We start from the raw sequence: 11,367 nt of genomic DNA, 5'->3' as shown, positions 1-11,367 counted from the left end.
CATCCCCATGAGCCATTGCAGGACCGATGCTTGACATCTGGGGACAGAATAATGACACAATGCTAGAGATGCATGTTCTTCTGTGGCTGGGTCTTTCGGCCTTGATCCCCACCTCCCTTCTCTAAGTAGAGTCAGATTCAAGGTTTAATATCACCCAGACTCATCCTAGAAATACAGACAAGCTCTTCAGAACATTTCTTCTTTATCTGAAGTTAGACTGTGAAAACTTTTGAGTGCTAGAAATCATCTTCCAAATTCATTTATTTATTCTTTTAACCACTAAATAAATCTCCTGATGCTAATTGTATGAAGCACTAAGGCACTGTTGGGAAAATTCATGTGCACAAAATAAAGATACTTCTACTTATATATGATATACAGGTCTGACAGTTAAGTTCTCAAACTTGTTGCAACAATGTTGCTAACCTTTTTTGATGTCAGAGGGATTATTCACTATGAATTTGTACCAACTAGACAAACAGTTAACCAAATTTACTATTTGGAAGAGATGAAAAGGCTGCGTGAAAAAGTTAGATGACCTGAACTTTTCGACAATTCGTGGCTCTTGCATCATGACAATGCACCAGCTCACACGGCACTGTCTGTGAGGGAGTTTTTAGCCAGTAAACAAATAGCTGTATTGGAACATCCAACCTACTCACCTGATCTGACCCCCAACTACTTCTTTCTTTACTCGAAGATAGAGGAAATATTGAAAGGAAGACATTTTGATGACATTCAGGACATCAAGGGTAATATAATGACAGCTCTGATGGCCATTCCAGAAAAAGAGTTCCAAAATTGCTTTGAAGGGTGGACTATGCACTGGTGTTAATGCATAGCTTCCCGAGGGGAGTGCTTTGAAGGTGACTGTAGTGATACTCAGCAATGAGGTATGTAGCACTTTTTCTAGGACTTAATTGTCAGACTTCATATGTGTTGTACATGTGTGCATATCATGTATATGTATGTGTGTATGATGTAGCTGGAAGAATCAAGGAAGAGAAAAAAACCACCCATCCACCAACCAAATACATCACTCTAAATCATACGTAAAAATTCTTTATTGTTGAGGAGGCCAGGGGACTCTATAGTCAATGCCGGCTGGGATAGGGGATGCTTTCTACATTATATACTTTCTACATCAGTGTGGGATAGAGGGATGGGGAAGGAGTCAAAGCACAAGAGTGTTACAAGGCTGGGAAGAGAAAGGGAAATAAAAGTGCATGCACCTGGGGACTCAAGGGGGCGACAGGGTGTCTTCATGATGCAGCCAGGAGTCCAGAAGTGAACTATCGAGAACCAAAAAAATGAAATCACATCTTCCGTCCTGTAAAACTCCCTCCAGCCACCAGCTGGGAAAGCAGGGGGAGAAGGGGAGGGGCATCTGTAGAAGAGAAGAGGAGAGAATGGAAGTCTTATGCACAGCTATCCCTCAGCCTTTGAACCAGAGGACTAAACTCTCACAGCTACAGGTGCTTGTACCTTCCCAGCTACGTATTTCTCATTCCACTTATAAACACCTGTGTGCATGGTCTGTTGAGGACTATGCAAAAGATGTAGCTACAAAGTTCATATCACCCTAGCATCCCCATGAGCCAGGGATACACACAGCCCCATCCACTGCGCTGTGGTGCTAATGCTTCCCCAGCCTCACCCAGTCCTTCCTCCTCTTTCCAGAAACCTCCCAGAGCAAGGACAGGCCTGGGGACCACTTCCTTTTTCAGCAATTTCATATGAATGAAATAAGATGATACAATGATCTTTGTTGATTCATCCCATCTAATCTCTTTTAAATGCCAGCCACCAGGGACCTTATGTTCTATTCTTCCTGGCACCTAACAGGTTGAGAATGCTCCGTCAGTGGCGAGATTATGAAGGCTGCAATTATGGGCCTCTGAAAGAGACTAGATTCACCAGCAAGCAGTAAAAGTAGATTTCCACAATGCACTTGTTTCTGCTATTTGTATAAAATACTATGGCAAAATTACACTGTAATTATCTTTATGGCCGATGCATAACGCTGGGGGAGAGTATGTCATCCAGATATAGCTGTCCATATAATTATCTGGCGGTCGGCAGGACTGAAATAACCCTCTAATGATAGCAAAATGATACGGTAAGTACCATGTAATCAGCGAGTTACGGTTATTATGGCTCTTTGCGCCCTCTCACCCAACACTGAATGGGGGGCCAGACCTCATCTCTGGGCCCAGGGAGTCATACACACTTTCATCGAGAGCCAGTTCCTGCTCCTTGGGTCTCCCCTTGAGACCAATGAGTGTGGGTAACAGGGGCAACAGTCCCTCTGTGATAACTGAGGCTTCCCAATCCCTCTCCTTTGCTCCCCCCACTGCTTTCTTTGGAACCAAGTACAAAGGAAGCCATCAGTTGAGCTGCTTTTGCCATGTGTGAGAAGACAGTGTCAAGGCAGAAGGCTCCGTGTTTTGACTAGACACTTCCCTGGGGTACTCTCACACTCGCATACCAAGTGAAAGGTCCATCAGCCCACTCAGGCCTGGGGTCCAGCCCAGCTCTAGGCAGACACGCCAGAGCCAGCCAGGGCAAACACTAGGACATTCTTCACACCTCCCTGACCACAACAATCATAACAAAACCAACAGAGCACTGTGTGCCCAGCACCATTCTGAACATTTTACCTAGACTTAATCCTCAAAACCACAGCCCTGCAAGGTATTATTATCACCCTCATTTTTTCTGATGGGGAAACTGAGGGACAGGTTCAAGAGGACCCAGCTAGTGAGTGGCAGGTCCAGGATTCAAACTCAAGCCATGTTCTTATCCATTATGCTACACAGAGCAACTAAGATACAGTTTCCAGCTACTACCCATTAGATTTCAGAGTTCCTTGCATTTCTTCCTAAATCACCTTTGCGGAGAACTCTACACTGGACCCAGTAACCAGAGATTCTGAATGATCTGAACAGTGCAGCCTGCCTGGGAGGCAAAATGTTATACTTGTGAATTGGATGTGGTACCTGTAATTATCAGATGATGATCTCTTCATCTTTTGCACAGATCAGGAAGAGAATGGAGTCCAAACAACAGAAGTTGCCCATCAGAGAAGCCCCAGAGGCAAGTGGTGAAAAAGAGAGGGTGTGTGTGTGTGTGTGTGTGTGTGTGTGTGTTCGCAGACAAGCACATACCTCTAAGTGTTCATGTGTTTGACTATGTGTTGGGCACTCGCCGTGTACTTTAGGGCAAATTGATGAGCATTAATGCCTGTAGCATCAGAGGAAATGCTTCTCTATCAACCTACACACACACAGTCCCCTCTCCTCTCCTTAATCAACATTCCTCACCTCATTCCACATTGGTAGGATACTTGAGACTGCCAAAGCTGGGGACATTCTCTTGGTTCACATCGATAGGAGAGTCTGGGGTGAAGTAAACACTGTAGTTAGGAGGGATTCTTCTGAATGTGACCTTCACCCTGACCCAACATTGAAAGACTGGCTGTGAAAGGCAGCATTGGGAAGACAGAGTTGGGAAGAAGGGGCATGCTTGGTTTGGGAGCTGGGGAGAAAGCAGAGCCGCCCTGACCACTCCCACTCCCAGCTGCAGCAGGACTATCTTATAAAGGTCTCCCCACTCTGCTCCCAGGGAGGGTTGCACTGTGGATCCAACCTGATTGGGTAGAAGGGACTGAGGAGCCCTCACTGTGACTAAGAAAAGTCCTGCCTTTCCCTCTGAGGACAAATATGAGACATTTGACTTCTGCACATCGTGGCCATTCCTCTAAACCCTTCCAACACACTCTTACCTGGCTGGATATTTCTCTTGCCCATGAGTCCCACAAAGAAGTCATGCATATCACCTGCAGAAAAAAGGCCAACATGTGACAATGAGGGGCTGATGTGTTTCTGAGACACGTGTCAAGTCGTCAGAGGTTGAATTTCTCGTCTCTGTTTCTTTCCCTTGCCACAGCTTAACACCCCACAGTTAGCAGGCTATTCCCTAAGCCCACCCTCTCTGCCCACCTCTCCCTCCTCCCCATTTCAAGAATTCTCTGCCCCAGCAGATGCCTGGCTTAGAATCTTCACAGCCACCAGAGGGTCATTGGTTCCCAATGACCAGCCGGCAGAGGGAGAGTCCACCATGCCCCTCACACCTGCTTCCTCCTAGTTCCCACTGGCCTCTCAGTTCAGGAAGGGCTAGCTGAACCATTGCAGCTGGCATATTGTTCGTGCCAGCTGAGATGGGGCCAGCCAAAATAGTCACTGGGCTCCATGCCCATGATGCTCTGGGCAAGCGGTCAGCAGAGATAGGGAGGAAAAGCCTACTCACGTTTCTGGAAGAGTGACAATTTCTTAGGATCTGTGAAAGCGAGAACAGGTATGTAACTAGGGAATGGAATCTGGAAAGTGGTGATGAGGGGGTGGTTCAGATCACAAGCCTCAGTTATTCACTAGGCCATCTTCAGTCTCCTTCCCGCCTGAAGGGGTCTCCCAGGCCTATTTAATCTTCAGAATCCTGCCCCCACACATCCCTTTCCCCGGGCTGCATCCTACCCTGGCCAGCCTTGCCCAGACTTTTGAGCAATTCATCCACAGAGACTGAGCCGCTGCCAGAGAGTGTCTTGAGCAACTGGTTGATATCCGGGACTTTCTAGGGGAAAGAAAGAAAGAGGGCTGAGGCAGGAGGCTCACACCCAGTCTGTTTACTACTGCCCCACGAGAAACGGCCTCTTCTTGAGGCTGTCACAGCTGAACCTGACATCTCATTTCTTTCAGGATTTCCTCCAGTATACAATGGAAGAGAAGTGGGCTTTCAAAGTGTGTTCCATGGACCAGGAGCCTCACCGCTGGGATCTCCTTAGAAATGCATAATCTCAGCCTTACCCCCACACCTACTGAGAATCCGCACATTAACCAGGCTCCAGGTGACTCATATGCATACCAAGGTTTGAGAAGCCCTGGTAAAGGGAACACATTGGGCATCCCTTAGAGCAGCGGTTCTCAACCTGTGGGTCGCGACCCCTTTGGGGGTCAAACGACCTTTTCACAGGGGTCGCCTAAGACCATCGGAAAACAAAAAGATATTTACATTACGATTCATAACAGTAGCAAAATAACAGTTATAGAGCAGCAACGAAAATAATTTTATGGTTGGGGGTCACCACAACATGAGGAACTGTATTAAGGGGTCGTGGCATTAGGAAGGTTGAGAACCGCTGCCTTAGAGACCAACCAACTGTCCCAGTTTGCCCAGGACTAAGGGACTTCCTGGGATGTGGGACTTTCAGTACTCAAGCTGAGACAGTCCTGACACAACTGAGACAGTTGGACATGCGATCTCCAAGCTGAAGGGCCCCTTTGAGCCCTCTCCCTTGAGGCTGTCTCCCAGCTCCTGCCACCTTGGTTCTTTGCTCCCTGACACATCAGGAACTAATTTGCCCAAGGATGCAGTTGCCCCACTGAGTGAACCATGAATTCCCCCACGCACGAGAAAGGCTGATCAGCCAGAGCAAGTGTCCTCTGGTCTGTGCTCCATGACTGAGTTGCAGACAGGACTCTGTCCTGGGGACAGGTGAGGGTAGGCAGCTGGAGCACATCTGCAACCCTGAAATACCCCCACTCTGCACTGTCTGTGGATGTTTCTGCGTTTCCCACTGCCTCTCGTTCTATTTTCGTCTCCATGGGTTTCTGGCTCTGGTTTTCTCTCCTTCTCCCCTTTCTATTCTGGATTTAGAATTTCAGGAAGGTGGCGTGTTCAGAGTGACACCTCTTCTCCTCCACCCACAAATGACCCTGATTCTGCACCTGCTGCCAAGCAGGGGCTCTTAATTGTCTTGGTGATTTTTTTTTTTAGCAACTTGAGCACAGCAGGATGATTGGTGGGCACACACCACACACCAGTTCATTGCAGCTGCAAAGAGAATATGACAATGGTCATGTTTGGAGATTCTCACCTTGAATCTCAGAGGTGCCACTTTCTCCAGAGTCCACACGTCCCTGGGCTGCTGAGCACACACAGAAGCAGATTGACACAGGACGCACCCCACACAGACCAACCCAGTTGCCTAGGCACTCATATACCCTACCCTCTTCCCACCCCAATGTCCCTCATCCTCACAGACCTGCAGGAGAAGGGGTGGGACAGCAACCTCAAGAACAAGGTCTCAAAGCAAGTCTGTCTCAGAGGAATATACCCAGAAATTCTATCTTGAGCTGAAACTTTGGGTTCCAAGCACAGTATCCAGACCATTTTTGGCACTCCCCATGTGTTTTTTAATGTAGTACAACCGCTGCCACCTGCAAGGCTGTCAGCCTATGGTGCCCTCAGACACCTCACCAGCTGGATAAAGGCTGGTGATCTCTCTCTTTGCCCAGCGCATAGCTTTCCAGGTAGCCACATTCCCCAAATTATTCAAATGCTCTGCCCACCTCCTATAATGAGACGCTAAACAGATTTTAGGAGGAGAGGCAGTTAGACTTCACACACTGAATTCATAATGAGTTCCACCTATAATCATCTTAAAAACATCTGGACCAATATAATTGCTATCATTTCAAACCCCTAAAAAGACTTCCTCCTTGTTCTCCCTCTGTAGTCCTACCCTGAAAAGCCCTATTTTCTTCTTAGAAGAACTTTGAAAATCAGGACCTAACTAACCCATTTTGGGTTTTTGTTTTGTTTTGTTTTTTTCCCCTATGCTGACTAAGCAAAGGCTAGAGGAGGGAAAGGAAGAGAACAGAGGAAAAGGTTGGGATCTTAGGAGTTCACAACGCGTAGATGAGCAGGGGATAAGGGAGTTTATTCAAAACTTGAAAAAAAAACACATAACTGATAGATAAAATAGCAAACAAATGACCATTTGGGAGAGAAATTCTGTGTTTCATTACATCCGGAGGGTAGAGCGGATCTACGACCCCTGCGAAGCGACAGAACCTGAGCTGGACCGTTGAAAAGCTTAGACCACCCTGGCCTACCCCTTGCAGTACTGTCTCATCACCAAGTCGCTAGTCCATCTTATCGTTAGGGCACCTCTTACATTCAAAGTGTCAAACTCACGCAGGGGGACAGAAACACAGACACACCTAGAGGCAGTCAAAACATGAGTTGACAAGAGATGCAGGGAAACCCAGCCCTCTGATGGATAACCAGGTAACTCCCAATCCACCTGCTCCACCTTCCCCCCTACAGCTTTTGGGGCCGGGAGTTCTGCTCCCTTGGTGTTGCCCAGTACTGTGCCAGGGCGGGCCCAGCTGGAGGGGTGCCTTACCTCGTTGCGGACCCCACGAGGTACCGTCTGCTCCTGTGACTCCTCACAGACAGCCCCTGGAGCCAGGCTGAGGGCCAGCATGGCTGCCAACAGCAGGGCGCTCCGCATGGTGCCTAGGAGGGCAAAAGGACAGAAAGGGAAGATGGGAGGAGGACGCAACACAGGGGCAACTGCAGGAAACATTCACAACCAGGAGCCCTGCTCCCCCAGCTTCCAACGCCCACATGCGAGCCCTGGTCTGGGGTGAGTCTCTCTGAGTAGCGGATACATCCCTTGGGCTCCCCTATCAGACATAGTCCCAGGATGTGCACCTGGAAATGAGCAAAGGTGCAATAGGGCCAGGGACTCTGAGCTCTGAAGGAAGATGATAGATTTATAGCCCATGCACAGATCTATTTCCTTAGTTGGCTTGAGGAGGGATCCTGGATGCTATTCTCCAGCACGAGGCAACCCCAAGACTTAGACAAAAACTTTCTAGTATGGAACAATCAGCCTGCACCCAAACATTAGTAGCTCTCAACCCCTTTCTTCCTACAGTCTGCTCACTTCCCAGTACGCTGCTCCCCAATCAAAAGCTGCCACCTCCTTTATTTCCCCTGTCCTTTGGTGCCAGCTCCAATCCTTCTGTTTTGTGCCTACCTGTGGAGCAGCTTTGAGCCTAGAGCTGGATGGTCTAGCAGGATCAGGGAGCTGGCCGGGAGCACTGCTCTGCTCCCCACAAAAGCTGGTGCTGCTGGTGCTGCTGTGAAGAGAGTAGCGGGGAATGGAGGGGATCTGGGAATGTGGCAGGATCTCCGCCCAAGCTCCCTGATAAAGGCTCTGGGAGAGTCTGGGGGAGCTGGGGGAGGGGCTGAGAATCACCAATCCCAGGGTGGCTGGAGAGGAGGGGGGAGGCTGGTAGGAAGGAAGGTATAGGCTGCAGATACACACACACAGACACACACACACACACACACACACACACACACACACACACACACACACCACAAACCCAGGGGGAGGCTGGTAGGAAGGAAGGTATAGGCTGCAGACACACACACACACACACACACACACACACACACACACACCACAAACCCAGCAGTGAGCTGGAGTTATCTGGCAGCCCATTTTCCAACAGCCCCTGAGCTGGGCATACTAAGGAATGATGTGTGTATGGTTTGTCACAAAATTTCCAAGCCAGGTCTAGGTCAATAAATATAGTCCCTGGGCCTCTTTCTCCTCCTTGTTCACCCACCAGCTCCTTGCCCTTTAAACCCTCGGACTAGACTGCCAGGCCAGACCAATTTCAGGCTGGCGCTTCTCTAGCCCTCCCACTACCAGGACGGCCAGGCTCAGGCCCCTGAGAATGGACAGGGAAGTCTGGCATCCTCTCAAATCCTCATTTCACCCTCTGTTCTTCTCTCAGCTGGAGCAGAGCCATCACCTTGATCCTCAGAAGAACTGAGGGTCAGTACTCTCCCTGCTATTGAATACAGAGACCTCCAGTGTCGGGCTGTCTTCACCACCTCCCCAGTGCCCGTGTCTCTCCCCACTCCACTCCTTCTTGACCCCTGGATCAGCCTGATTTAGTTGCATCCTTCTAGAGTACTCACTTCTAGTTCTCCCACTATAATCTCGGAAAGGAGGAACAGAACACTACAGCTAAGCTGTTCCCCTATCCTCACCCCTCCAACCCCAGCATCAATCTCTTAATTGCTTCTTTATTTCCTCACAGTTACATTTTCCCCTACTCTTCTGTCTCCCTGCAGCGCAGGCACCGTCTTCCCTGACCTTTCAAGTCTTTGGTTTACACCCCACACTGTTGAGGGGGCTTATGCTGCTTATTTCACACCCAAGGTAGAGCCTTAGGGGAGAGTCAGAGTCATAACCAGGATCAGAAAGGAGACACAGAGAGAAAAGATACTGCTGAAAGATGAGGAAAGAGGCAAAGTGAAAGCTGCTTCAGGGCGATTCGTCATTCCCAGTGTTTATAATGGGTTCAGGGTTTGAACATTTGCAAGGTTGACACAGAGCAATCCATTTGATTTTCATCAGCACCGCCCTATGAGTAGGAGATATTCCCATTTTTCAGATGAGGAAACTGAAGCTCACAAAGCTCAGTCACGTGCTCCAGGACATGCAGCTACTGAACAACATCTTCAAATTCAGGTTTTCTCACTCTAAACCTCCCCTTTATTTTATTGCACTGGTATGAGCTTTAGCCAACAAGGGAGCAGCTAACTCTCCCAGAGGAAGTGGTGGCCCACTTCCCCAAGAGACCTGGAGGTTTGGGACCTTGTACTCTCCTACGTCTTGAGATTGGGGAGAGGGCTATAGCTCTGTTGTGTGTTTACTACAAAGCCTCCTGCTCACCAACACCCCACCCCCACCCAAATCACCCTATTTAAAATTACTACCACTCCATACTCCACATCCCCCACCTTTCTTTTCTTCATGCACTTACTATATCCAACATACTAAATACTTTACTTAGAGTCTGTCTACCTCATCCCCCAACCAGAATGTCAGCATCACAAGGGCAAGGACTTTTGTCTGTTTTGCTTGCTATTGGATCCCTAGCTCTATAGTGTTTGGCATATAATAGGTGCTCAATAAAAATGTATCTATAAAGCAAAATGGAAGCCTGAGCCCAGCTTCTTGTCTTGCAGCCCACCATGTGGGTCATCCACAGAGCCTCTCAAGCACTGCTAGGGACTGAAATGTTTGTCTGCCCCTCCACACTCCTAACACCCCACCCACCCTGGGACTCAAGCCATACTGGCTGCACAAGGCCCCATGCTCACCCTTGAATGAGGGCAGCAGCAGAGTCTTGAAGCCCCTTTTATTATGTGATAGGCTACTGGGGCCTCATCAAAAGCTTCCTATTACCCACCTAATTACAGGGTGAGCATGCAGCGTTGGGAGCCTTTGGTGGGACAACGGGTAGAAGTAGGGGGCTGTTTACATGTAAATGGCATGACTGGTTCATGTTTTTAGAAGCTCAGTGCTGTTCTAATTGGACCTAGCCATCTCCCCCTTCTCCCCTTCCTCCCCCTACCCATCTGGATGAGGTCCAAGATAGTCAGGCTGGAGGAAGTTGGGGGTGCAGGAGGAGGAAGACTGAAGGTTGAGGACTAAAGCTTCCTGGGTCCCATCTCTGTGTCAGCCTCCCACCCCCCACCAACCCATCGATCCCTACCCCCGAGCCCTGGCACTAGGGAAGGAGGGCTTCGGCAAAGGTCCACCATGAATAATGTCCTTTGATGATGTGGCACCTCACAGAGTACGGCAGGAGTCAAGGATGGGGGGAGCAAGGGGATGGCAAGGAGAACTGATCACCCCTTCATCTCTGGGATTAGCAAACACTTGAAAGAGCTGATGCTAAACTAAATCAGAGAGGTTTTAAAGGAAAGAAGCTTTGGAGGTATCCACCAAATGAAAATGAATCAGGAGGCTTCATTAGAATTAAATGACAAAGTTTTATTCAAGGATCTTAAGATTTGCAAATCAGAAAAAAAAAAAAAACCACTGCCAAGTAACACCTAGTGTTCCAAAGGGAAAAAAGTTGAGTGTTCCTACAGTAAAAAGTACAATCTTGAGAAGAATCAGTCCTGCATTCTTAGCCTCCGCATTGGTCCAAGATGGTAATCTTTCAGATGTCTGATGGTCTAGATAATGGACGTCAGGTGGTCTGGACATGCGAACATTTTTTCCTAGGTTCTTCAGAGAGTTATCTATAGGAATTTTGTATATCTCCAGCACTGATGCACAACTGGAAAGTTTAAGTAAACTTAAGTAACAGGCTAAAGTAAAGTAAAATCTATTCCTGTTTCAGCCCATTCTGACTTAAGCAATTTTGTTAGCTTGGCTGTGGTGATTCCATTTTGTTTCTTTACTCTTTCCTCAGAGGGCTAGGGGCAGGCCAGGCTTCATTTTGCCCACAAATCATATGCAATGGCACATAAAGTGGGTGTTGCAGCTACAGAGCACCTACGCCTTTTTTCCTTTGAACACTTACTCTTTATTTGAGCCACATCTCAGATGCTGTCACTAGCCTAGAGAAGCAGCATTCCTAGCAGATCCTCCTTCTGGACCACCCTGCCTTGTTGGGGAGGGTTGGGGGTGAGGCCAGGAAAAGG

General features: G+C 48.4%; 1 protein-coding gene across 4 annotated transcripts; it reads right to left on the bottom strand.

Moving 5' to 3' along the window:
• Nucleotides 1-1,046: 1,046 nt before the first annotated feature.
• On the bottom strand, nt 1,047-8,048 carry TAC3 (tachykinin precursor 3). 4 transcript variants are annotated; one of them, XM_019657567.1, is made up of 8 exons: nt 7,886-8,048; nt 7,247-7,359; nt 5,933-5,983; nt 4,533-4,629; nt 4,309-4,338; nt 3,785-3,838; nt 3,324-3,398; nt 1,047-1,387 (listed from the first exon to the last, which is right to left on the bottom strand). In XM_019657567.1, exons 2-7 carry the CDS (start codon nt 7,352-7,354, stop codon nt 3,325-3,327), a joined length of 414 nt encoding a protein of 137 aa, XP_019513112.1. In that variant the 5' UTR covers nt 7,355-7,359; nt 7,886-8,048; the 3' UTR covers nt 1,047-1,387; nt 3,324. The 4 variants fall into 4 exon arrangements, with proteins under 4 accessions (XP_019513112.1, XP_019513114.1, XP_019513115.1 ...); XM_019657569.1 differs by having other exon boundaries at nt 1,047-1,292; XM_019657570.1 differs by having other exon boundaries at nt 5,933-5,980.
• Between the last annotated feature and the right edge of the window lie 3,319 nt (nt 8,049-11,367).

This window comes from Hipposideros armiger, unplaced genomic scaffold (assembly GCF_001890085.2).
Source record: "Hipposideros armiger isolate ML-2016 unplaced genomic scaffold, ASM189008v1 scaffold_277, whole genome shotgun sequence".
Taxonomy (NCBI): domain Eukaryota; kingdom Metazoa; phylum Chordata; class Mammalia; order Chiroptera; family Hipposideridae; genus Hipposideros; species Hipposideros armiger.
This window is presented reverse-complemented; position numbering and strand designations above follow the sequence as displayed.